Source organism: Solanum dulcamara, chromosome 3 (assembly GCF_947179165.1).
Source record: "Solanum dulcamara chromosome 3, daSolDulc1.2, whole genome shotgun sequence".
In the NCBI taxonomy this organism is placed as follows: Eukaryota; Viridiplantae; Streptophyta; class Magnoliopsida; order Solanales; family Solanaceae; genus Solanum; species Solanum dulcamara.
The window spans coordinates 2,104,966-2,132,155 of NC_077239.1; the positions used below are offsets into that span (position 1 = coordinate 2,104,966).

The 27,190-nt window shown below is 35.9% G+C and overlaps 1 protein-coding gene and 1 pseudogene across 1 annotated transcript; both read right to left on the reverse strand.

Moving 5' to 3' along the window:
• Nucleotides 1-3,758: 3,758 nt before the first annotated feature.
• Nucleotides 3,759-25,902, reverse strand: LOC129882121 (cell division protein FtsZ homolog 2-1, chloroplastic-like). Its single transcript, XM_055956279.1, has 8 exons — nucleotides 25,690-25,902; nucleotides 23,476-24,215; nucleotides 18,998-19,297; nucleotides 14,729-14,819; nucleotides 8,290-8,414; nucleotides 6,574-6,666; nucleotides 4,284-4,349; nucleotides 3,759-4,193 (listed from the first exon to the last, which is right to left on the reverse strand). The coding sequence occupies exons 2-8, from the start codon at nucleotides 24,103-24,105 to the stop codon at nucleotides 4,062-4,064; spliced, it is 1,437 nt and encodes a 478-aa protein (XP_055812254.1). The 5' UTR covers nucleotides 24,106-24,215; nucleotides 25,690-25,902; the 3' UTR covers nucleotides 3,759-4,061.
• On the reverse strand, nucleotides 12,954-13,962 carry LOC129882126 (uncharacterized; annotated as a pseudogene).
• Nucleotides 25,903-27,190: the final 1,288 nt, after the last annotated feature.

The following is a 27,190-nucleotide window of genomic DNA, read 5'->3' on the forward strand; positions in this document are numbered from 1 at the left end:
TTTCCTTTAATGTATTTTTTAAATATTATTTTGCACTCAAATGCCACATGTTCTTTTTTAATTAGTCGTAGTGTCAGGTCATTTGCGAGTGTGTTATACACACTATATAATTTTAGCTAATTGTTAAAAAAATGTCAAAATGACACAACGGGACCCTACATAAGATGTCTAAAGTCAGTTAAGATGTCTAAGTGAAACTTGATACCAACTTTAAGAGACCACTGATGGATTTGACCTAAAATAAAATAAAAGGAACAATTCATTTTTTTAAAAGAGAAAGATCAATATTTATACACTTTCTTTTGTTTCTCATCTCGTAGTTGATATCTGATTTAGAATTTGAATATTGACATTCGCCCAAAAGTGTCACTTTAAAGAATAAAAATGCCCTATTAGAATTTTCATTCTCAAAACTTAAATTTGAAACTTCTGATAAAAAAATTTTTAAAAAGGAAGAATAACCAGCTGTGCATAAATTACTTTTTTTCCCCTCTCTTTTATTCTTTGATTTTGTACCAATAAATCAATTTTTATTTTTATGTTTTTGGTTTTATGTGAGGGCACTACTTTTCTTTGTCAAGTCATTCCATTACTATGCAACCCACATGGGCTTGTCCACAATTGTGGGCCTATTATCAATGTCTCACATCAAATATTTATAAGAAAGGAATTTTTACATCAAAGTTTTTAGATTAATAATTACTTTTTTAGAATATTTTTTAAATTATAATTTATAATATATTTATTGTAATTAATAATTAAAAATATCTTATTACCCCATCTCTCTCTCTCTCCCTCTTTTCCTTTTCTGCATGCTTTTTCTTCTCTTTCTTTTTTCTATCTATTTTTTCTCTTTCTCTCCTTTCTTAAAATAATAATTAATTATTTTAATTTAAAATTAATTTAAATAATACCAAAATAGTTAAAATTTACATATAATACTTGTAATATATTTTTATTAAAAATATTTTAATTATATACTGATCATATTCGTTAAAAAATGCCTATGTATCATAAATTGATTTCAAAATGTATTATAATTATTGTTTATATTTTTTCTCATATTAATGGTGCTAAAATATATTATTGTATTAAAAATATTTTAATTATATATTCACCACGTGCATTGAAACATGCCTATAATATAATATATTGAATTCAAAATCTATTATAATTTTTTTTCTCTTATTAACAGAATACATTAGCAAGCAATAAGCAATAACAACCCAGTGAAATCCCACATCGTGGGGTCTGGGGAGGGTAGAGTGTACGCAGACCTGACTCCTACCAATGTAGGACGGCTGTTTCCGAAAGACCCTCGGCTCAATAAAAACATAGAACAAGGTCAGACAAGAATATTAGAGTAAATAAGTAGATAACGAAAACGGTTCAAACAATAGTATAATCAAAGCACAAAAAACAGTACATATTATTATTGGATAATAACATAAATACCATAAATAACATACAGCAGAGTACAAGAAATCATAGTGCGTTAATACGCCTACGAATAAGGGAGAATAAAACCAATATGTACTAGCCCTCTACCCTAATGTGTGTCCTCCACACCCTCCTATCCAGGGTCATGTCCTCGGTAAGTCGTAAATGCGCCATGTCCTGTCTGATCACCTCTCCCCAATATTTCTTCGGCCTACCCCTACCTCTTCTGAAACCATCCATGGCCAGAATACATTATTGTATTAAAAATATATTTGTTATATATTCACAATGTATATTGAAAAATGCTTATAATATGTATAATGTATTGAATTCAAAAAGTATTACAAGTGTAGTTTATATTTATTTATTTTATTAATGATATCAAAAAAAATTATAGCTTCAAAAAAATAATTAATTTTTACCAAATAACCCTAAACATATTGAAATAATTGAAATTTAAAAGAGAGAGAGAAGGAGGAGGAAAGAGAAAGGAGAGAGTGAGAGGGGAAGAAATACATTATATATGTATTTGTTGGGTTAGAAATGCAATATATATATATATATATTTATATAAAAAAATTATCTAATAAAAAAATAGTAAAAACATCATTTTTGTAATAACTATAATAATTAATTATTATTAGGGAGAAAGCAAAAAATGGACAGAAAAAACACGTATAGAAAAAAAAGGAAAGAGAGAAAGAGAAAGAAAGAGAGAGCGAAAAAGAAAGGGGAAAATAGGATAAGGAAAAAAAAGAGAGAAGGGAAGAAAAAGAAGGGTGTTTTTATTATTTTTTTTGTTATTTCGGGTAAGAAAAATATTATTATTTTTTATAAAGGTAAAACATGTACTAAAATTCGTAATCAATGCTATATAATATATTATTTAAGTAATTGACCTTTATAAGAATTTACATATTTATATATATTTTTTTTTTGATTTCACCTGTGATTCGATATTCGATATTTATATTAAAATTCACGAAATTTAAATTAACGCAGCAAGAATCATTTATAACAATGGTGCTCCTAATTTGAGATCTCTAAATACAAATAAAAGGATTTCAAATCATCTCATCATAATTCAGTACATCTTTATATATGTACATAAGAATAAGTTTGTCTTGTCATGTCAAAGCCACTTGTGGAAATTGAAAAGACAAGCATAAATTCTTTTTTCAATTTAGTAAAAATTTAAGTTTGACATAATATATAAATAAACACCTTAATTTGATATCAACTGATAATTAAATAATTAAATTTTAAGAATATACATCCAGACATTATAACTCATCTACATTATGTCTCGTAGACACTGACACGTAAATTTTGAAAGTATCTAAAAGATAATTTTATAAATTGAAATATTCAATTGACACAATAGAAACGAGTTAAAATGTCTAGATGTGCATCCTCCAAATTGAAATGTTTAGTTACAAATCGAGGCCAAATAAAAGTATCTATCAATGTGTTATGCCTTAAAATTGTCCACTTGATATTAATATTATTACATAATCAAGTTACTTAAAATAGTTATTAAGTATAGATTAATGCTATAGAGTGCGAGTCAATTCAAATATTTGAGATCATTTCCTTTGAATAAGACCTTAATTATAGCAATGATTTCAATAGATATCTTACGACTAGAATTGAATAGATACTTTGGATGTAGATAAACTTATCAATCATCTCCATTTTCATGTTATTGATCTATATTATAGTGTTATACGATAATATAAAAGTTAAAAATTCTTTATTTTTTCCGACCAGATCGCCCTTTCGACTTCAAAAATTCATTTCATAAAGAAAATGTGACCAATTAACCAACCAACAAAAGAAATAGTAAAATCTTCTTGGTGCATCTAAAGTTTCTCTTCTCGATGATATTAATGATGGTGATAATCTTGATGCTAGTAACAACATCGATAAACAATCATAAACTTTGTGAATCTAGAACCGAATATTTTGGTCTTATATTTTCCAATATACAAGGCTCCGCTATAATACAAAACAACACATTCAGTGTGATTCCACAAGTGATGTCCGAAAAGAGTAGAGTGTACGCAGACCTTACCCCTACCCTCGCCAAACAGGGGTCCACTATATCATTTGCTAATCATTCCATGTTACAACATGAAACATCAAGCAATTCCTCTTCTCGCTCTGAGAAATGCATAGTTGGAACTGGGTAGGAATGACAAACAACTCTATACTCGGAAGGAAGGGGGAGGGGTGGGGGTCGTTTATACCGATATCTCAACGTACCATTTGCAAAAAGATGTTATATAGAACGGGTAAATACTTACTCGCACCGGGTGTAAGTTAATGAACAAGCTCAAAAACTGATCCTATATCACATATATGTTCACAAGTTCGAGTCCTGATATCTACATTACAGCAACACTTTACAGATCACAAGATAAAACCAGACTGATTGTGCTTCTAACTAGCAATTGCACTCACTAGCAAACTAACATGTATAGGCACTACTACATTATTATTAAGAAGAAAAACGAGATGACAATGCTTTTCCATGATATAAACTCGATATTTGATGCATAACCAAGATCCTGTACGTATAATGCATCGTATCACTTTGGTAGAGAAAGAAGTGACTTAACTTAAGCTCTTGGATAGCGCGACCGCCCTTTTTTCCTGAGGAACTCCGGAATTTCCACTGAACCACCTTCCAAAAAGGACGCAGGTCGTCTGTTAGTACCAAGAAACGCATCTCCCTGTGCTAGTTGGTTTCCCTGTAGTCGAACACCATGGAACGTATATCACAAGATCACCAAAACCAAGGTTTTTCATATGTAGCATAGAGCCATATAAGAGAGGAATACCTGGAGGGGCCTCATATCACTTTCTTCTTGGCGCTTGAAACCAGTGGCAATTAGAGTTATGCTGACCTGCATCACGTGGATAACGATGAGATTGACCATGAAGCAAAACGTAAATTCGTCGGGAATTCAGGGGAAACGACAGATTCAAATTTGTAGATAAAAAGTACCAAAATCAATTGATCCTCAATGTGTTGAGACAAATTAGATATCTCTACAACTAGAAGTGCTCTAAATCTCATCTTATCCCTATACAAATATACAAGCCTCAAGCCGGAAAAAAACTCTTTTTTATGCAATTGTAACAACAACTAAGCCTTAATCCTAACTAGATCATTTAGCATATATGGATCCTTTACTTCCATTTTACTTGAACCGAGGGTCCATCGTAAAAGACTCCCTACCTTCACAAGGCAAGGGTAAGGCTGCGTATACACCACCCTCCCTAGACCCATGTGGAATTACACCGAGTATGTTGTTGTTGGATCCTTTACTTCCATTGTATTACAAACTATGATTTTTTTTAATTAAAAAAAATACTTCCATTGTATTCTATTCTGGTAAACAATTATATTCTACGACATTCATCTTGCGGATATCTAACATTTACTATCATACAATATTGTTGGTCCCAAAATTGTTCTATAAACCTTTCCTTTCACTTTGTTAGGTATTTTCATAAGCATAGCGCTCCCATTGTGTTCGTCCTTTTAGTCATCCTATTTTAATTTTATGCTTCTTCATCTATTACGTCATTCTCTTGGAAGCTTGAATCTAGATACTCAATTGTTAGCATTTAGGAACCACAATCTGTCTAATCTCACTTCACCTCATTCTTATTGTGGGGGATAATTTTTTGGTGAATATTTTCTGCATTGCACTTCTGCTTATCATAAGATCCCCTCTCACTATATAGCGCCTCTATAGTCTCATTGGCTCATTTGCAACAATAACAACATACCTAGTGCAATCCCACGAGTAGGGTCTGGAGAGGGTAGTGTGTATGCAGACCTTAACCCTACATTGGAAGGTAGAGAGGTTGTTCCCGACATTAGCTAATTAGATAGTTTCTTATTTAACACAGCATCATCCTATACACTACTAAAGAGCTCATCCATAACTAAGGTATACATGTATTAGGTTCACATATACTATTCGTTAGTTCATTCATAACTCACTAAACGTACAATGATGATAAATTAGAGAACGGACAAGTAATATCAGATCTTTTGTGTTGCAAATTAGAAACTACTTGTGTGTCATGACTCATGAGCTGATAAACAAAAAATGATGTATTTAATGAAGCCAAAGTCACATAAGCTGCATTTTTTTAATGGAACAATAATTTCACATCAATGGTAAGGAAGACAGTATTATTATTATACAAGAAAAGTTTATTTTTGTTTTCTAAGCACCTAATCTATCAATTACAAAGTTTTTTGGCCAGGCAGGGACCATAAGGATGCCTCCTTATAGGCCGAACTTATTTAGGTCTTTACAGAAATCATGAATCTGATTCCGTGTCAAAAGAGAAAATGAGGAAGAGGAAATTGAAGGAAGAAGAGAACTGTCAGCCTAACTTTTTGTCGCCCATCTTCTTAATCTCTGTCTGTTTGTTTTTGCAACCCTTAGGACAATTACATTCAGTTCCAAATTCGACATTCACATAAATAACCATATATATTTTCATCCTTACCTCCGATGCTAACCACCTGCACCCCCACACTCTCCAAGTTTTGCGCTCTTTTTTTTTTTTATAACCGCCGTTTCTGACCAGCTTACGCATACCTCGACTTATTCCACAGGATACCTGCTACTTCCCACCAACACAACTACTGGGTAACTCTGTCCATCTGTCCACCAAAGCTTGGACAAATGTAGGAAGAAATCACCTACTGTTTTGCTCTCGTTTACTAGCAACCCTGAAATAGATACCAAACTCTTTATTCTTAGCCCCTTTTTTATTTCTCTTGATTAGTCCTAGATGTCATGATCACACTTCATCGAGATAGTTCGTATAGACTAGTAGCCCATGAAGCAGCATCAAGATCTTTCACATATCCACGCAAATTTAGGATAACCTCATGCACTAAACAATGCAGTCAACTATTTATACTTTCTCATCTCAGATTAAATTCAAGATCAGTCTCCCAGTGTATGATATAACCGCTCACTCTTTTAACTGTTTAATTAGAAGCTTTGAGAGAACTTGATACTTTCTAGCTTCAATGCATCTCAAAATCTGCAAAGAATCATGTCAACAAAGGAATACTATAACCTAGTACGAACATACCTGTCCACTTATTGATGGGTCTATCACCGCCCCAAAAATGAGGTTAGCACTTGGATCCACAAGGTCATATATAACCTCTGCTGCAGCATTTACCTAAAAAGTGCAAAAAGGACATGCAAGGGTCTGAGAGCTGACTTCGTGAATCAGATAAGTCGGAAATTAGCATCGTGGGAGGAGTGCTCACAAACATAAAAATGCCAAATGCATACAATGAAAGCATTTTATCATACTAAGAGAAAACAATAAACTTTCTGCAAAGTTGGAGGTTAGGAAAGGCTTTGAACTGATAATAGAGAAAATATGGCACAATCACCACCACAATGACATAATGATGATAAATTGGTATCTGATCCAAATTTAGAAAACAATGATAATCACTGCTGAGCTATGCGACATGGCCAAGGACACCAATGTTGAGTACATGAGAGGATCAGACATGGAGACACTTTGAAAATCAGAGCATAAATCCACTAGTACAGATATTTTATATTTGTACATAAGTCTGGTCATGGCTTAAATATGACCCCAAAATTAATAACTATAAACAACATATTTCATCTATTTCACAAAATAAAACTCATGGGTATAACTAAAATAACTCAAGGTACGAAGATGCATACAATTGTCTCTATCTAACATAAGATAAAGAGTTTCAAGATACATCAATTTTCTTCCTTGCATTTAAAAGTTTGGTTCAAATGTTGTGATTCTCATAGGAAGTCTACAAATTTAATGTTATAACTTATTTTTATAGCATACAATATGCAATTTTTAACTTATGGAAATTATATTTTGGTTATAAAGCTTCATTAAATTGGATAACAGCTTATAATCTTCGCATATCCTTTGACGGTCTAACTTAAGGGCCGAAGGGTCAAAAATTATCTAGAAAAGTTTGGATGTCCAGCTGCTTTAATGAGTGTATTTGTGTCTGGCGTGATTTTGATGCCTAAAACAAGCATATATTTGGTGTGCGTGCATCAGTGTTATCAAAGCGAAAAGTGTAAAAAAGCTTTTAAGGTCCTTTAAGGCTTTAAGCACAAATAAAGCATGGGCTTTATTGGAAAAAGGCACAAATGGAGAAAAAGAAAAATATGTATGGGTAATCCAAGAGAAATAATCGCAAGCATGAATAATAAATACATGTATTAAAACAATTGAAAAAAATTAAAATAACGTGAATAGCATTTATTTAGTGTCACATCTTCAGGATTACACTCACTCTCACTGGCAAGGAAAAGCATGCCTTGGAGCCTTGACGACGACATTGAAGCGTGCATAAAGTGAGGCAAAGCGCTCAACATGTTTTGCACCTCGCTTTAGGGCTTAAGCGCACTTAAATTGACAACATTGGAGTGCATAAATGCTGAGAAGCAGCAGATAAGAGAGCAGGATTGACCAGAAGCATAGGTCATTTGATCTTTTTACAGCCCTCATGCACTTTTAGATAAAGTTTCTCTCTTATTTATCTTCATAAGAAACAATCACACAAGAAAATTCACACATTCATACATGCTATCTTCAATAGAAAAATCTCTACACTGAAAATAGTAAAAGGCTTTTACTGCAGAAATCTTTTCAATATTATGTAATATATGTCTGCCTTTTTCAGTCAGTAGGAGGTGCATCCTAAGGATGATTAGTAAGAGAGAGAGAGAGAGAGAGAGAGAGAGAGAGAGAGAGAGAGAGAGAGAGAGAGGAAAAATAGTTGAGTACCTCAAATAATGTTAGATCACTACCACCAGTTATATTCCACACAATTCCAGTAGCCCTCTCTATACCGATGTCCAGCAGAGGAGATTGAATGGCGTTCAATGCTGCATCTCTGGCTCTGGTCCTTCCTGAAATATCAACGAACAATATCAATTATTTTCTTGACTAGTCACTGCAGCATCAACATATCAATCCATTCTCGTCAAAAAAACCTTGTTAGCAATAGCCTCACTACTAAATCCAACTATTTGGGAGATGCACAAAACCATCCATGGAAGATGTACATAACTGAAATTTTGATATGCATATTTTGCATGCGAACCTGCTGGAACTACAGATGATCTTGAAAATTCCATAACATCTTGGAATCGACTTATGTCAAGTGTTTTTAAGTCAAAATATCTTTCAAGCAATTTTGGAGTGTTTGGATAAATTAAAAGACAAAAATAAGCCACAAATCATATGTTAGAAATCTTAACTTACTTTCGGCTTAGAAGTCAAAAACAATAAGCCATTGGACATGACATGGCGCAGTTTCAGCTTACCGAGGATATGACCTTAGATAGGAGGGGTGGAGGTCATGGATTAGGATCGAAGGGTAGTAGGTAGCAGTGCATTGTCTTGTAGTCCATTCATGTTAGTAGTCGTAGTATTGCTCCTATAGTTTCTTGACCTTCAATTGATGTTACAATCTGTTGACTCCTTATACCTCGACTCTCGAATGGTTTTGTTGTAGTTTTATATTATTTGTTGTTTCTTGTTCTTCCGTTGCTTCTTTTTTTGGACTATTTTCCTTGAGCTAAAGGTCTATCGGAAACAACCTCTCTGCCTCTACTTCGGAGGTAGGGGAAGGTCTGCGTACACTCTACCCTCCGTCCACAAGGTATGTTATTGTTGTTGTACATTGGACGTAAAATATTTTCAAATAGCCAAAACAAGGCAGAAAATGCATATAGTTTCTACTTTTCGCAAGAAGAAAAGCGAGAAGTAAGAAGGGGTCCAGCAAGAATGGACCATCAATCACTATTGTTAGCAAGTGACTGAATTGAAAGAAATCTTAAATCTGCAGCCAAATAGCAGCCAATAATAGGAGGAAAGTCACAGAAATATGTCAGATGTGTTCAGTCCGAAGAATTTATTTTTCCAATATCCCTAACGGGAATATCAGCAGATAAAGGTGTTAACTTTTTAGATTCCATTCAATTTTCTTAAAGAAAATTCTAAGAATTTCAGGGAAACTTGAGGAAACCCTTCTAGATGGGTTCACTATTTGAAATTCCTATAAGCAGCTATTTATGTCGATGAGATATCTGCTTAGATTGAAGGGGAGCCACCTTTCTTAAATGGTAAATTTGTTGTCATGTGATCAGGAGATCACAAGTTCGAGCTGTGGAAACAGCCTCTTGCATAAATGCAGGGTAAGGCTGCCAACAATAGACCCGCACCTAGTAGTCCGGCCCTTCTCCGGACCCCACGCATAGCGGGAGGTTAGTGCACCGAGCTGCTCTTTTTTTAGATGTCTGCTTAGATTTATCTTCATAGCATATTGGGATGGAAAGCTACAACCCCTCACAACCTCGAGCCATGAATATTGAACCCTTTTCTCCCTCCATGAAAGCCCAAAGCCTCCCCCCACACACACACAAACAAACCACAACCCCAGCACCACACCACACCGGTTCTCTGCTTTCGTGGATGATGTTTCAGATGGAAAATGTTTCTTTTAGCAGAAGCACACTGAACCTAAAGATCTGAATTGTTTGCACATGGGCACCACGATCCTTGTTGATCTCACTCTCCCTTCATTCATTTTATTGGTTAGTTCAACCATAACTAGGATAACAGTGATCTAAGGAAGATTCTTGGTATAAACTAGTGGCGGCAAATGAACGGGTTGAAAATGGGTCAATACCCAGCCCTCCCATATTTCATGCTGGTAAAAAAATGGATTGGGTCATTAATGGGCGAGGTGAAAATGGGTTTAACCATATTACATAATATGTGGTTTTGGAACAAATAATATTCTTTAGTTATCTTTAATAATTTGTAACCAGTGTATCGGTGAAACTAGATATCCACTTTTGTTATATCACAATAGTATATTTTTCAATCTACTTTGGAATAATTCAAGAACTCAAGACAATATGATCAGTCACATATTTTCCATATAAAATAGTTCGTATAAAACATGTTTTCTTCAGAAATTTAAAATATATAAAAATAGTATTGAGTAAATTGTTTTTCTTATTGATAAAATAAGTACCTCATCTTATACAACTGGCTTTGTGTTTCTTTTAAAATTAGTAATACCGTAACTTGATGATTTCTGGTATTTGATATGTGTGTGTTAGTGTAAGTGAGTGAATGTGTATTTATTTGTTGTTTCTACATATCTAGTTAACTATGTATACAATTATATATAACAACACATAGCTAGTTGGGATCAGTGTTATCAAAGGCGAAAAGTGCAAAAAAGCTCTTAGGTCCATTGGGGCTTTAAGCACAGAGCACAAATAAAGTGTGGGCTTTAATGAAAAAAGGAGCAAAGGGAGAAAAAGATACAAATATATATGTTTAGTCCAAGACCAATAATTATAAACATGAATTACAAATATATGACCAAGAAATTGAAAAAAAAAAGTATGATAAAGTGAAATATCAATTGTTTAGTGTCACATCTTCAAAAGAGGCTCATTGGCAAGGAAAAGTTTGCCTTAGAACCTTGATGACCACACTGAAGCGTACATAAAGCGAGGCGAAGCGCTCAACATGTTTTGAGCCTCGCTTCAGGGCTTAAGCGCGACAACACTGGTTGGGATTAATATTTTCTATAAAAATAAAAGCATATAATGCTAATAATGGCAAGGAAAAATTGGTTTCTTTAAGTTCAATTGAAAGAAAGAAACCCTTTTTCCCGGTACAGAATCTTATCGTAAAAAAATCAACCAAAAATAGATATAATTCTGAAATCACATCTATTGAAATCTTTACTGCAAGTCCAAAAGGCAAAAACTATTTAAATAGTAGATGATTGCTTATTTTCCACATTTAAAAGTTGTTGCTGAAGCAAAAACAATTTGAATAAATTGTGAGTGACGCCCGAAAGCTGACAGAAGGCAATCCATACTTGACCCACAACCGACCCGTGATTTACCAATTTTTTACTGTTTAAATTTTAAAAATGGGTTGAATACCCATTTTTAATATTACACCCAGCTTGCTTAAATATGGGCGGGTTATCAAAAAGTGGGTAAACTTTGCCGGCACTAGTATAAACCTATTATTATGGCAAAAGTCCTTTGTATCTCTTCACTATTTTCACACTTCTGATCAGTTTTTCCTAAGTAACACTTTTGGCATTTATATATATGATATTAGAGACCTATCTTCCCAAATCCTCCACCAAAAGATTTTTCTAGGTCAATAATGTGGAGAGCATTCAGCCTCTCCTATAAATTTCCATTGATCTTCTTAATAAGAATAATATAGCATCTATAGTAGATCTACCACGCATAACTTTATATTGGTTCTGTATTACCTTTGTAATCTCCCTAACATTTATACTCTATATTACCTTTGTTGCCAATCCCTATGTTGGAAAAAATCGAGGTGCACGCAAGCTGGCTCAAACACAACAAAATACTAGAAGTGAAGAAGCCACAACAAAATACTAAAGATAGCATGACAAAGCATTCTGAAAAAAACGAACAATATCTACCACAAAATAATACTATAATCGAAGTTCAAGAAATAACAAATAGTAATAGAAATTGAAGAACAAGAAACTACAAGAGGAATGCTACAACTACTAGTATGGAAGGGTGAGACAACACTCAACTACCTATTAGCTTTCTATCCTAATCTATGTCTTTCATAGCCTCCTAAGTCCTATCTAAGGTCATGTCCTCGGTAAGCTGAAGCTAAGACATGTCATATCTAATCACTTCTCCCGAATACTTCTTGGGCCTACCTCTACCTCTCTGTAAACCATCCACATTCAACCTCTCACACCTTCGTATTGGGGAATCCATGCATTCTCTAAATATTTCAAACCATCTCAGTCTCATTTTCCACATCTTGCCCTCCACCGAGGCCGCTCCCATCTTAATCTAGATATCTCCATTTCTAATTATATCTCTTCTATTAAGCCCACACATCCATCTCAGCATCCTCATTTCCGCAACTTTCATCTTCTCAATGTGAGAGATGACTGGCCAACACTCCGCCCTATACAACATAGTTGGTTTAACCACCATTCTGTAGAACTTGCCTTTAAGTTTTGGTGGCACCTTCTTATCACACGAGACTCTAGATGCAAGTCCCCATTTCATCCACCCTACACCAATATGATGTGTGACATCATCGTCAGTCTCTCCACTACCTTGGATAGTACACCCAAGATGTGTCAAAGAGAACTCCAACAACAAAAAAGATATAATTTGAGCATACCATATTGAAATCAAAGATTATAATAAAACTCGACAATGAAAATTTAAAATGAAAGAGAGGCATTAACAATAAGCTATATATAGTTGAATGAATAATTCCAATTCCTCTATTCGCCAAAAAGCAACCCCTGAAATAGCCGAGCATTCAAAAATAGAGCGAAGTTGCAAGATGCCAGCAGCCACATAACAGAAAAAGAAAAAAGAAAAACCTTATACAGCATTGTTTTAGAATTGCAACTACTAAAGCTAATCATCAAGGGTATCACAATCATCTGCATCTGAAGATTGAGAGGAGCATCATTTTGCTTCATTTATCTTGTTTTCCACTGTGTCGCTACCTGGAGTATCAGAAACAAGTGTGGACAAAAATTTGGAACCAAACTAATGATCTTGGTTGTCCAACAAATTCTTTAACCTATCCAAAACTTGGGCAGCTTCGGCCTTAGCTGTCAGAGCTTCCTGAACCCTAATGACAGCATTAATCCTGGCCATAACGGCAACATTGTGGATAGAATCAGAAGCAATGGTAGCAGCGGCAACCAACTGTTTAGCCAAATGGAGATTGATTTCAATGGCGTTATTAGCAGGATTGGGAGTGACATAGAAGAATGTGAAATTAGGGTTAGAACAAGGAGGGCACAAGTAACTAGGGGAGGAGGAAGCAGCATCAGGGACACAAGAGAGGTGTGAGATAGAGGGGCATTTTGAGCATTGGAGATGGAAGTGACGGGGAGGAGTGCTATGGAGGAAGACATCGAAGCAGATGGGACAGAAGGAACCAGTGTGGGAGTCCAGTACGCAGGCGGTGCAAAGATGGTGGTTGCGACCTCTGAAGGGGAGAAAGTGGAGGATGAAGGGGTGAGTGGCGGCGCAAACCGCGCATCGGCGGCCGGAACCACCTTCAGATGGCTTCTCTTCCACCTGCTGCAGCATCAGAACAAATAATTTGCTGTATCCCTACGGCCTATCGTAATCTCACATTTATTTATAGGGACGGATATAGGAACCTAGTTGAGATTTTAAGAATCCAACCCCCTCCTTTGCTCTCTTATGTTCTCTGTATGCCTTTATGACTGATTCAGATAGATATATATTTCCTTTTTTACATGGAAATCCTCAAACATCACACAATTTGTTCTGGTTATCTGCAGCAGCCAGTTCTCTTTGTTATTAAATGAAATTCCTTTGAATGCAAAATATTTATCCACTGAACATGAACTTCATTTCACCTCAACTTCCACATTTCAATAAGTCTCTATACAAACTTTAAAAGAAAACACCTCAAAAACTTCTCAGGAAATTAGTCTTGAGCTTATTTGTTATTTCAGTTTGGATTGTTAAAATTCTTAAAAACCTAGAAATATGTCAAAGGCTGCACTTTTGCACAAGAAAAATGGCACTGGTGCAAAAATATGTCGTGTCTTCAACAGGCACAGGCACGACAAATATATTACACTAGACTTTCTCAGAATACAATATTTTAGTCAACTGGTGGATAACTTTTTTAAATAAAAGCATATAAATTTAGACAACATGGATAAACTCTGACAGCTGCATATGTCCTTTTTTTGTGATAACCCTAGTGTCCGCACCAGGTTGCGCACTTAACCAATTTCACGGGTACCTACTAATTCCCACCAGCACAAGTATTGGCTAACTCTATCCACCAACGCTTGTACAGATAGGAAGAAATAACCTAATGTTTTTGCCTCCGCTGAGAATTGAACCCGAGACCTCTAGGCCACATCCTTGAGTGCGGCTGCATACACCCTTTTTATCAGTTACAATACATTGATTTTTTTATTTAATGTCTTGTGAAGTTTTAAGTGCATAAATAATGATTTAGTCGTGTAGGTTGTATGTGTGTCTCATTAGGCCACATCATCACATCACATAGAGACTTCTAATTCAAATGGCATTATGAATTAAAAGAAAACCAACACAGAGAAATGGCTTAGTGTCAACAACTATCAAAATGGGCTTTTTGAGCTTACCCGTAGCAGTTCCTATTCCCATTAAAGAGGACCCAGCATTTGCCATAATAGCACGCACATCAGCAAAATCCACATTTACTAGCCCAGGAATCTGTAATTCATGCCAGATATATCATGAATAAATAAATACAGGCCTTGATATTCACCCACTTAGCAGAAGAATGCACTTTGGAAAGAAAATCCAATTTATGTAGAAGGAAAGAATATGCCAAATATAGAAAATTGACATGTATCTGCTACATTAAGGTCCATAAATTCAGATGCATTTAAGTGAAGATGAGCGCATGTAAAGTACATGGAGTTATCCTCCTTAGGCGAGTGAGATGAGTACTTGTGAGCCTCATTTGCTTTCGAATTAGTAAGAGGATCATATGGTATGATTCAGAAGCTTGTGGTGATAATGAGATGTCATTTTACTTTCTTTTTTTTGATAAAAATAAAATAAAATGTACAGTCATTTTACATTATTGATAATGTACCACATGTGTGCTAGCAAATGGGTGGGTCGGAGTATGCAGGAATTGCCCTTTCCACTTACTAATACCAAGGTCAAAAACACTAAATTGTGAGCCAGGTTTCATCGAATGACAACCCCTTAAAGTTATCACATCATTTTCTCCTAATGTGATTCAAGAAAAAAATCTCGACAACTCCAACTCAATAAAACCTTATAAGATGAATCTAAACCTCTAATAAGTTACTTTTGTTGTTACTTTTTAACCTTGATTAGCTTAATTGAAGTTGTTAAACTAATTACTTCCCTTTTTGGCATCAACTTCATCATTATCAGTCTTATTTTCAAGATTTCCTTTAAGTAATATCGGCAATTGTATGCCCAGTAACACTAAATTCACATAGTGCATACATTACAACTCTCATAATATTGTGCTCCCTAATACACTTCAGACCTATAATTAAATTATTGAAAAGGGATCAAAAATGTCCTTAAACTATGTGAAATGAACAAAAATGCGCTCCATTTATAGTTAAGTCCAAAATGCTCTTGCCATCAATAATGTGGTCCAAAAATGTAATACTTAATGGGTCAAAAATGCCCTTTTTCCAAATAAATATATTATTAATTTTATTTTTGAACACATTCTTTTCCTAATAATATTTTATTATTAGCAAATGTTTATCCTACTTCAATTCGAAAAAAAATTTAAAAATAAAATACCTCTTATTTTATTATAATTATTTTTTATCGTTATCTAAATAAAAATTAATGATGGGTTTACTACAATCTTATATATATGACATATATTATCCGTTAAAAGGGTATATGAAATTATTCTATTTTAATTGATTAAATGAGATTAAGAATGAAAAAAATATTTCTTCATCTTGATTTTAAAAGAAAGAAAACAAGAATAAAGTTCTTTAAAAGTAATATATTTATTAGGAACAAAATGTATTTAAAATGAAAAGAAATAATATATTCATCCGGAAAAGGGCATTTTTGACCTATTTAGTAACAATAGGGGCATTTTTTGACCAAACTATCAATGGCAAGGGCATTTTGGACCAAAGTATTGACGGCAAGGCCATTTTTGGACCAAACTATAAATGGAGGGCATTTTTATTCATTTCACATAGTTTAAGGGCATTATCGACCCTTTTCTGTTAAATTATTCCATAAAAAATACATATGCCTTTTATATAATCCATTTCAATACGAGAGAGAGGAAGTCACGCGACTTGGATCAAGTGAAGTACATCAAGGACGAGGATGGTCAAGTACTGGTACAGGAATCCCGCATTAGACAGAGATGGCAGTCATACTTTCACGAACTCTTGAACGAAGGAGGGGACAGAGACTTTGTGTTGGGAGACTTGGAGCACTTGGATAGGCGTCGCGACTTTGGGTATTGTAGGAGAATAAAGGTTGAGGAGGTTATGGGAGCTGTTCGTAGGATAAGCAGGGGAAAAGCGACCGGACCTGACGAGATCCCTGGGGAATTTTGGAAGAATGCAGGTAGGGTAGGATTGGAGTGGCTGACTGCGCTGTTTAATGTCATTTTCAGGACATCGAAGATGCCTGAAGAATGGAGGTGGAGTACAATCATTCCCGTGTACAAGAACAAGGGAGACATTCAAAGCTGCAACAACTATAGAGGTATCAAGCTGCTAAGTCACACTATGAAAGTGTGGGAAAGGGTGATAGAAATGAGAGTGAGGAGTAGTGTGTCTATTTCAGAGAACCAGTTTGGATTTATGCCGGGGCGCTCGACTACAGAAGCCATTCATATCTTAAGGAGATTGGTAGAGCAGTATAGGGAGCGGAAAAGGGACTTACACATGATATTTATTGACCTAGAAAAGGCCTATGACAAAGTTCCAAGGGAGGTCCTATGGAGATGCTTGGAGGCGAAATGTTTACCTGTGGCATACATTAGAGCGATTAAAGACATGTATGATGGAGCTAAGACCAGGGTAAGGACGGTAGGGGGGGACTCGGAGCACTTTCCTGTTACGATGGGGTTGCACCAGGGATCGACTCTTAGCCCGTTTCTATTCGCCCTGGTGATGGATCAATTGACTAGACAAATACAAGGTGAGGTGCCTTGGTGTATGTTGTTCGCAGATGACATAGTCCTGATTGACGAGACTCACAACGGAGTTAACGACAAGCTGGAGGGCTGGAGACAAACGTTGGAGTCTAAAGGATTTAAATTGAGTAGGACCAAGACAGAATACTTGGAGTGCAGTTTCAGTGGCCTGCCGCGTGAGGCTGACGGGGAAGTGAGGCTTGGTACCCAGGCCATTCAAAAGAAAAGAAGCTTCAAATACCTTGGGTCTATTATACAGGAAGATGGGGATATCGACGACGATGTTTCACACCGCATCAGTGCAGGGTGGATGAAATGGAGGCTCGCCTCCGGAGTGCTGTGTGACAAGAAAGTGCCACCAAAACTCAAAGGCAAGTTCTACAAAGTGGTGGTTAGACCGACCCTATTGTACGGGGTGGAGTGTTGGCCAATCAAGAAACTTCATGTCCAGAAGATGAGAGTCGCGGAAATGCGAATGCTGCGGTGGATGTGTGGGCACACTAGGATGGATAGAATTAGGAATGAAGATATCCGAGACAAGGTAGGAGTGGCATCGGTGGAGGACAAGATGCGGGAAGCGAGACTGAGATGGTTTGGGCATGTCAAGAGGAGAGACACAGATGCTCCAGTGCGGAGGTGCGAGAGGTTGGCTATGGACGGTTTCAGAAGGGGCAAAGGGAGGCCGAAGAAATATTGGGAAGAGGTCATTAGACATGATATGGCACAGTTGCAGCTCTCCGAGGACATGACCTTAGATAGGAGGCTATGGAGGACTCAGACTAAGATAGTGGGCTAGGTGGCCGATCGGTTCTCCATAGTAGTCGTAGTCGCGCTCATTTGTCTTAACATAGGATTTTGCATGGGATTACTGCTTATATTAGTTGGCCCAGTCTACTTTGGGTATCCTATTTTATCTATAGTAGTTAATGCCCCTTTATCCCCGATCTTTCCTACCCTGACTTTATCGCTTTATCGCTCTCATTATTTATATCTTTATATTGTCTGTTATATGCCTGGCTTTACTGACCTATGTCTTGTTTTTCCTTGTTTTTCCTTGTTTCTCCTCCCTTGTTCTTCTCTCTTAAGCCGAGGGTCTTTCGGAAACAGCCGCCCTACCTTTTAAGGTGGGGGTTAGGTCTGCATACACTCTACCCTCCCCAGACCCCACATGGTGGGATCACACTGGGTTCGTTGTTGTTGTTGTTGCATTTCAATACAAATCCTTAGATGGGCAACACCTGGTGGCGTAACCAATTCTTAGTTCCTATTTCTCCTATCTTGCTTAAACACCGTTGAGATCAATCCTAACCTTCAATTGCATCGTCGAGATTTACTGCGATATTTTTACCTTATCATTACTTGAGCTGAGGGTCTATCGGACACATCTTCTCTGTCTTCACAAGGTAGGGATAAGGTTGCGTACACACCATCCTCCCCCCCCCCACCCCCCACTTGTGAGATTACACTGGGCATGTTGTTGTTGTTATACATCTCTTGCTTTACACTAAGGCGCAGGGGAATACAGAGATTTATACTTCATCTGCGTATAGCTTATGATTTCCCTTCAAAGCATAGAGCAAACATAACACATCCTGGTGATGCATATCAAAGTAGGATTCTAGATGTAAACCATTATAAGGCAAATGCTTAATTAGGATCCTTGGCACTATGCAAGCAGAAAACAGAAAATGAAAGATAAGAATGCAACCAACAAACTTACCGTAATTATATCAGAAATACCACGAACTCCTTGCCGAAGAATATCATCGGCCAGGTTAAAAGCTTCAGTTACTGGGGTCGATGGAGAAACAGCTGTCAATAATTTGTCATTTGGAATGACAATTAGAGTATCAACATTTTCTCTCAAAGCTGCAATTCCTTCTTGGGCTTGAACTGCTCTTCTTCGTCCCTCAAAAGAAAAGGGGGTTGTAACAATACCAACAGTTAAGATACCCATTGATTTGGCAGTTCCTGCAATTATAGGAGCCGCACCAGTCCCTGTTCCTCCACCCATTCCAGCCTGTACATAACATGTTGGAGCCCACATATGAGGAAGGAACAAAAAGTGAGAGAATAAAGCCTCTGGAAAGTCCAAAGATATATGAGGAATATAATTTACATACAGCAACACGTAATCATCCCACATTTAGCTTTACAGCGCTTTCAAGTACATATATCCTTAGTATTGAATGCAATGTTATCAAAAGCAAAAAGCGCAAAAATGATCTAAGGTACACTGGGGCTTTAAGCGCAAAGCGCAAATAAAGTGTGGGCTTTAATAAAAAAGGGCTCAAAGGGAGAAACATACAAATATATGTGCTTAGTTCAAGATTAATAATTATAAGCAACAACAACAACATACCCAGTAGAATCCCACTAAATGGGGTCTGGGGAGGGTAGAGTGTATGCAGACCTTACCACTACCTCGAGGAGGTAGAGAGGCTGTTTCCGAAAGATCCTCAGCTCAAGTGCCTCAAACCCAAGTAACAGAATAATAAACAATAAATACAGCATAACAATTACTAGGAAAGTCTACAATGAAGAAACAACTCACAGCAAAAAAGAGTGATAATATAGACACGATACACAACACAATACGATGATCCTCCACTAATTTCCTCCCCCTACTAACCTTCTACCCTAATATGTGTCATCCACTCCTTCCTATCTAGGGTCAAGTCCTCGGTAATATGGAGTTGTGCCAAATCTTGTCTAATCACTTCTCCCCAATACTTCTTTGGCCTACCTCTACCCCTCCGATTCCCCCCTACAACCATCCTCACGCACCTCCTCACTAGGGCGTCAACGCACCTTCGCACATGTCCAAACCATCTCAGCGTCGCTTCCCTCATCTTGTCCACCACATGGGTCACTCCTACCTTCTCCTGAATAATCTTATTCATAATCCTGTCGCTCCTAGTATGACCACACATCCATCTCAACATCCTCATCTCCGCAACATTCATCTTTTGAACATGAGAGTTCTTGACTGCCCAGCATTCAACCCATACAATAGGGACGGTCTAACCACCACTCTGTAAAACTTCCCTTTTAAGTTTGGCCGGACTAATAATTATAAGCATGAATGACAAACATATGAACAAAGAAATTGAAAAAAGAAATGATTAAGTGAAATATCAATTGCTTAGTGTCGCCTCTTCAGAAGAGACTCATTGGCAAGAAAAAATATGCCTTAGAACCTTGATGAATGACACTAAAGGGCACATTAAGCAAGGCGAAGCGCTCAACACATTTTGAGCCTCTCAAGGCTTGCGTGTTTTACAAGCACACCTTTGACAACACTGATTAAATCGCATTTATACCATATCAAGGAGGCAGGACTCCTTCTCAAGGGTGATAAGCATCGCATGGAACCAAAAGACCACGAGATTAAATCCCTCTCCTATACCCAGAAACATTCAAATACCATCTCAAATGAGGATAGGTATGACACTTTTTACTTTTTTATGGCGTACTCTACCTTCTTGGATGCTTATAGCACCATGTTGATGATTGATAAGGCTAATGCATTTTGACAAAGTCTTGGAACCAAACAGCCAAGGGAGAAATTTTAATTACATTCTTGGGTACGACATCCTTTTTTATGAGTATGCTAAAAAATGTCTCTTCACATCAAGAAACTTAACTGTGACTTCCGGAAATCATTCGAAGTTCAAAACTAAGATCTAGCCATGCTACAAGCACCGTTTTGGTTACCATCTGCTTACCCTTGTAGGCTTGTATCAATATAGCCTCTCATTCAATTAAGCATGCTTTATTTTGAAAGCTTATCAGCTCTTTGCAAGGATGATACAGGAAACCAGATCCTTCCTCATGAAATATCGTTTATTTTTGTCCTCTCAGATAAATCAGAACCAATTTTCTGACTTCAATTTTAAAAGCTAAGCATTACACAACTTATTCTCTCCATCTCCCGTTTCACCTAATGATCCTTTTTCCTTGGTATTAACCCTCTCCTTATAAACTGAGAATACTAATTACACACGTGTTTGTAAGTTTATGTTACTAGAAATATCTTTCACATTGCCTCACTAGATAATACTATATATAATTGATAATTCTACCTCCGTCCCTAAATGAATAATGCGGTCTGAAGTACGAAGGCCAAAGCATATAATTTTTGGTGGGAATTTAAATATTGAAACTTTTAAAAAAATCGAGAACAATTACATATTTAGAAACTACAAAAAACGCACATAGTAACAAGTTAAGAGATATTTAGAAAATTATTGAAAGAATTCGTAATCATAGAAACATATGAAATTGCTATTAATAGCCATTAATAGATACTTCGAATTTATTTTGGTGGTGTTAATGGCTATTAAGATACTCGTGTTTTATATTAAAATCAAATGATTCATTCCTCCACTAATTCTCCTCAACCTTGCAGCTTATACAATACGAAGGCTATAGGTGGACAGACACACTTCAGGTTGCTCGTAGTGTCAGGGAATTGTTGGCATTTTGAAGTTAGTAGATCAGAGAAGATGTAAGGGATTGAGCAGACTAATGTGACACCTATCTTTTTAATGAGCATCAAGGACGCTGAACTTGGTTTATAAAGGGCATATTTAAGGTGTGTTTTACTCCAAGTCATCCTTCACTGTATCCAGTGTCTTGCAGATTGCAGGCTGGGCGAGTTCAGATACTTTACAAAAGGGGGTGGGAGGAAGAGTGTTGCCAGGTTTAAGTGGGTATAGTTTAACTGCACTTCATTAAATAAAGTTACGTTTAACATAAGAATTCAGCATGTTATTTAACCGATTCAATCTGGTAATATAACTAGAAAAATCACTTCAGCTGTTATGCACAATGAGACAGAAATCAGCTAAGTTGCTCAGCTTTGGGTGTGGGTTTCCGACACGGCTATGGATCTAAATGTCGGATCCTTACAACAACAACAACAATAACTTACCCAGTGAAATCCCACAAGTGGGGTCTGGGGAGGGTAGAATGTACGCAGACCTTACCGCTACCTCATGAAGATAGAGAGGTTGTTTCCGAAAGACCCTAGGCGCAAAAGTCACCGTCCCAAGTAACAGAAGAATAAACATAAAAGCACAAAAAATGAATAACAAGAATAATAACGATAGCAAAGTAATGTGATAATAAAAGGCAATAACAAGAACAATAACGATAGCGATGCAAATTTTACAAAACAAGAACAATAACGATAGCAAAGTAATGTGATAAAGTGTTAATCAAAGGCAGTAACAACACAACTATAAAGGCACACCTAGACCTACGATCACCCTAAACCGGCACAAGGCCAGACATCATTCTACCCCTACTAGCCTTCTACCCTAATCCGCGACCTCCACTCCTTTCTATCTAAGGTCATGTCCTCGGTGATATAGAGTAACATCATATCTTGTCTAATCACCTCTTTCCAATACTTTTTTGATCTACCCCTACCCCTCCGCATGACCCCCAAATTCAACCGCTCACACCTCCTAACTGGAGCGTCGACACCCCTTCTCTGCATATGTCCAAACCATCTCAGTCTCGCTTTTCTCATCCTGTCTGCCACATATGTCACTCCACCTTCTCCCGAATAACCTCATCTTGTCGGATCCTTCATGATCTAAATTTCAAGATTTTGGGGATATGGATACGGGTGAGGGGATTCGGCTAAAAATAATTCAAATATCTAAAAATAGAGTTATATGTCTAAAGTATGAGACATTATGTGGAAAATTTACAAGGTACCCGAGTTGAAAATATTGATCAAGAGGAGAATCCCGGAAGGAGATATAAGGAGAAAGACTGACATAGAAATTTCTATATACAAGGTATTCCATTTTTCTTCAGTTTCACCTTAGCTTTTGTTTTGATTATAGAAATCATTGTATTTGTCCCGAATTCTTCATCGATTTTGGTCAAAATACCCAAAATCAATTGACCATATCCAGTACGCATTCCACACCCACTTCGTATTGACACGGATGTGGGGCACCGAAACTGAAGAGTCCGAGCAACTTAGGAAAGCAGTGCCTTACGAAAAGAAGTTACTTAGTTTTACTATGGAAGAAAAATCAGAAGTTGATATACAATAGTTTATGAAATCTAAGTTTCTGACAAATGAGAGGGGAAAAGAAAGAAAGGAAATAATAAAGTACATTTCATATAACCCAAAACTTCTTTTTCCAATAAAGTTACTACATGGGTTGAACTTACAGTCACAAAAACCATGTCTGAGCCATAAACTGCTTCCTCAATGGCCTGCTTGCTCTCAGTGGCTGCATTCATCCCTATATCTGGATTACCACCTGCACCGAGTCCCCTTGTGAGTTCTTGACCTATTGGCAGTCGATGCTCAGGCATTACAGGTGACATCCTCATTGCTTGAATATCCGTGTTCACAATCCAAAACTCTACACCCTTCATAGAGCTCTCAATCATGCGATTAACTGCATTTGATCCACCACCTCCTACACCAACCACCTTGATTTTGGCCTCATTAAAATTGTTCGAGTTTGACGAATCCATGAAGCTCTCGCTGACATTTCCACTTGAGCTTTCTTGTCTAGAGGTAGTCATTGTATTGTTACCTTCGCCTCTGAGCATAGAAATTTCAGGATGTTGATTCAGAAAGGGGTCTTTGTTTTGATATTGGTTGACACTGTGGGAATTGGCTGAACATTTAAATTGAGGCAAACTTGAATTAACCTTTTGGTTAACACCCAAATATCCAATCTTCTCATCTTGAAATTTCAAGGGGCAAAGTCTACCACCAAGAACAGTCAATACCCCACGTGACCGTCGCGTATCAGGAGACATAAACACAGCTGATGTACAAGTAGCCATAACAAAATTTTCCCACACTCAAACTCAAACAAATCTGATTAATCCAGAAAAAATATAATTGACCACCTAGATAATATCTGAAATTCCAGTCCAATTTTTTCTTTCAGCACCTGATAATCAATATAACAGGAAAAAAGCAGCACACATTATTTAAAGGAAGCTTGTAAATGGTAGCTATAAAAGGGGTTCTAATCCTAAATAATCTAAATTGACTAACACATATGAGTTACCAAACTCCATAACTGTGCCACGATTTCAGATTTAGTGAGCATAATACAGCACAAAGCTAACACAGCCCAAAAAGCAGCAAAGAAGCAAAGCAGCAAAGCAGCCAAGCAGAGATGAGAAGAAAACTGAATAGCAGGAAGAAAAAAGAAAATCTTCATCAAGTAGCATTAGACAAACCCAAAAAGAAATTAAACTCATAAGAATAAAGAACTTTATAATTGTATAGATTGAGAAAATGAAATAGCAGGAAGAAAAAGACAATCTTTATCAATTAGCATTACACAAACCCGCAAAGAAAACAACCCCATAAGAATAAAGAACCTCACAATTGTATAGCTTGAGAAAATGCAATAGTAGGAAGAAAATTCATATGGTTTGGCTTGGGATTCCATAATGGAGGTCTCAAGTTTCAAAACCCTTGCCTTCTTGGTCAAGCTCATCGCACAGGGTTTGCCTAGTGTGGTTTAACTCTCATGTGTAGTTTGCGGGCTATTGCAAAGGAATAGGGTTTATGCTGTGGGTTCCCTTGTCAGAAATAAAAAGACAATCTTTATTAAGTAGCATTACACAAACCAAAAGAAAACAACCCCCTAAGAATAAAGAACCTCACAATTGTATAGACTGAAAAATGCAATAGCAGGAAGAAAAAGTCAATTTTTATCAAGTAGCATTACACAAACCCACAAAGAAAACAGCCCCATAAGAATAAAGAACCTCACAATTGTATAGATTGAGAAAATTCAATAGCAGGAAGAAAAAAAAATGCAGTCTTTATTGAGTAACATTACACAAACCCACAAAGAAAACAACCCCATAACAATAAAGAACCTCACAATTGTACAAATTGAGAAAATGCAATAGAATGACCAAAATAATGCAGTCTTTATTGAGTAACATTACACAAACCCACAAAGGAAACAAACAAATAAGAATAAAGAACCTCACAATTGAATAGATTGAGAAAATTCAATAGCAAGAAGGAAAAATGCAATTTTTATCAAATAGTATTACACAAACCCAAAAAGAAAACAACCCCATAAGAACAAAGAACCTCACAATTGTACAAATTGAGAAAATGCAATAGAAGGACCAAAAGAAATACAGTCTTTATTAAGTAGCATTACACAAACCCAAAAAGAAAACAACCCCATAAGAATAAAGAACCTCACAATTGTATGCAATAGAAGGACCAAAAAAATACACACTTTATTAAGTAGCATTACACAAACCAACAAAGAAAACAAACCCCATACGAATAAATCACCTTACAATTGTATAAATTGTATCAAGATTCTCAAAAACAGTGGCAAACCAAACACTTCACCCAGAAACTGTGAAAAGGAACAAAAATGGCACCTGAATTTGAAGAGACAGAAACCCAAAAGAGAATTGTAGAATTCTTGATAAAAAAAATTGCAGAAATTCTTTGCAAATCCGAAGAAAGATAGAGATAGAGAGGAGTTTTGGCTACTGTTGGTGTTGTTGTATTCAACTCACAAAGTAGAGTAGTAGGACTAGGAGAAGTGTTGGCAGTTTCCGTTTTTGCATTTTTTGTTAGTTTCTGGGGGGAATAGTAGGAGAAGGGCCCAAATATTGTTTGTTTTCACCCTTTAGCCCATTTTGGAGGAAAATATCTTTTCACTTTCCACCAAAACTATTACTCCCACTCACATGAATTTGCTTTAGAATCAACTTAGCTTTTTTCTCACCAACAATATTGTGGTATAGTTATAAGATTATTTTATTCTTAATTAAAAATTTTGAATTTGAGTTTTAGATATATAAAAAAAATTATTGAAAGTGTTATCCTCGAAATGAACCAGCAGTGCACAATTCAGATTTAATCGAGGTTCCAATACAGACTTCATATATTGAATAAAAAAAATATATGAACTCATTAACTAAGATAGTTAAATTACTTCAAAGTAGAGGTTTGTGGTAACGGTGGACTGACAGATCAGCTCCAAGGCCTGAGTGCCTAGATTGCAGTGGTAAGAATCGTTGTCGATGAATTTCAGTTGTCAAAGTCTTCAATAAGAAAAATCCATAATAGTTCAAAAATTATAAATTTTGAATCTGCTTTTTATTTTACTGATGTCAATGTGCCGCCTTCTTTTAAAGAGCAAGTATACTTTCTAAACATTAAATATTTTAAAATAAATTCAGCTAGTAAAAATAATTAATATTTGGAATTGAAAAAACTAACATAGCCTAAAAAATAAGAAGATGGTAACGTGTTAAGATACAAGACATTTGTGCCATGCTTTTGGTTGGTACTATAGTATGTATTGTCATTTTCTGGAGACAACTTTTTTTCTTGGATTTGATTAATTATTTGATATTTAATATTCATATTAAGGGTTGAATTAAATTTGAATATTTATAATTTTTAATAAAGATGACTTTATATTTAAGTCTCGATTAAAATTTTTATTAAAAATAAAATAGTACTTATTATTTTATCATAATTTTTGTTGGTACTATTTTCTTGTAATCGAACTAATTTAATTCATAGTACTTGAAGTTTTACTTTTCTTGTTTCACGAGGAAACGAGAGAAAATAATGATTGTGAATTGTGATGATATTTTAAATTTGAACTTTAAAAATAAAATTGTCTTTATTAAAAAGTATTATAAAAATAAAAATTTAATTTAATTTAAAAACTAACGAGGCCACTATAGAGAGATTTGGCGATTCCAAAAGTCACATCAAATCTCAAAAATTAATCAGATATCATGTGTGTAATAATATTTGTAGAGTCAATTAATCGAAAAGATTTTTAAAAAAAAACTTTATTTATTCTTCTTATTTTATTTCGAGAATTTAATACTAACTTCGATGTAATAATATAGAAAT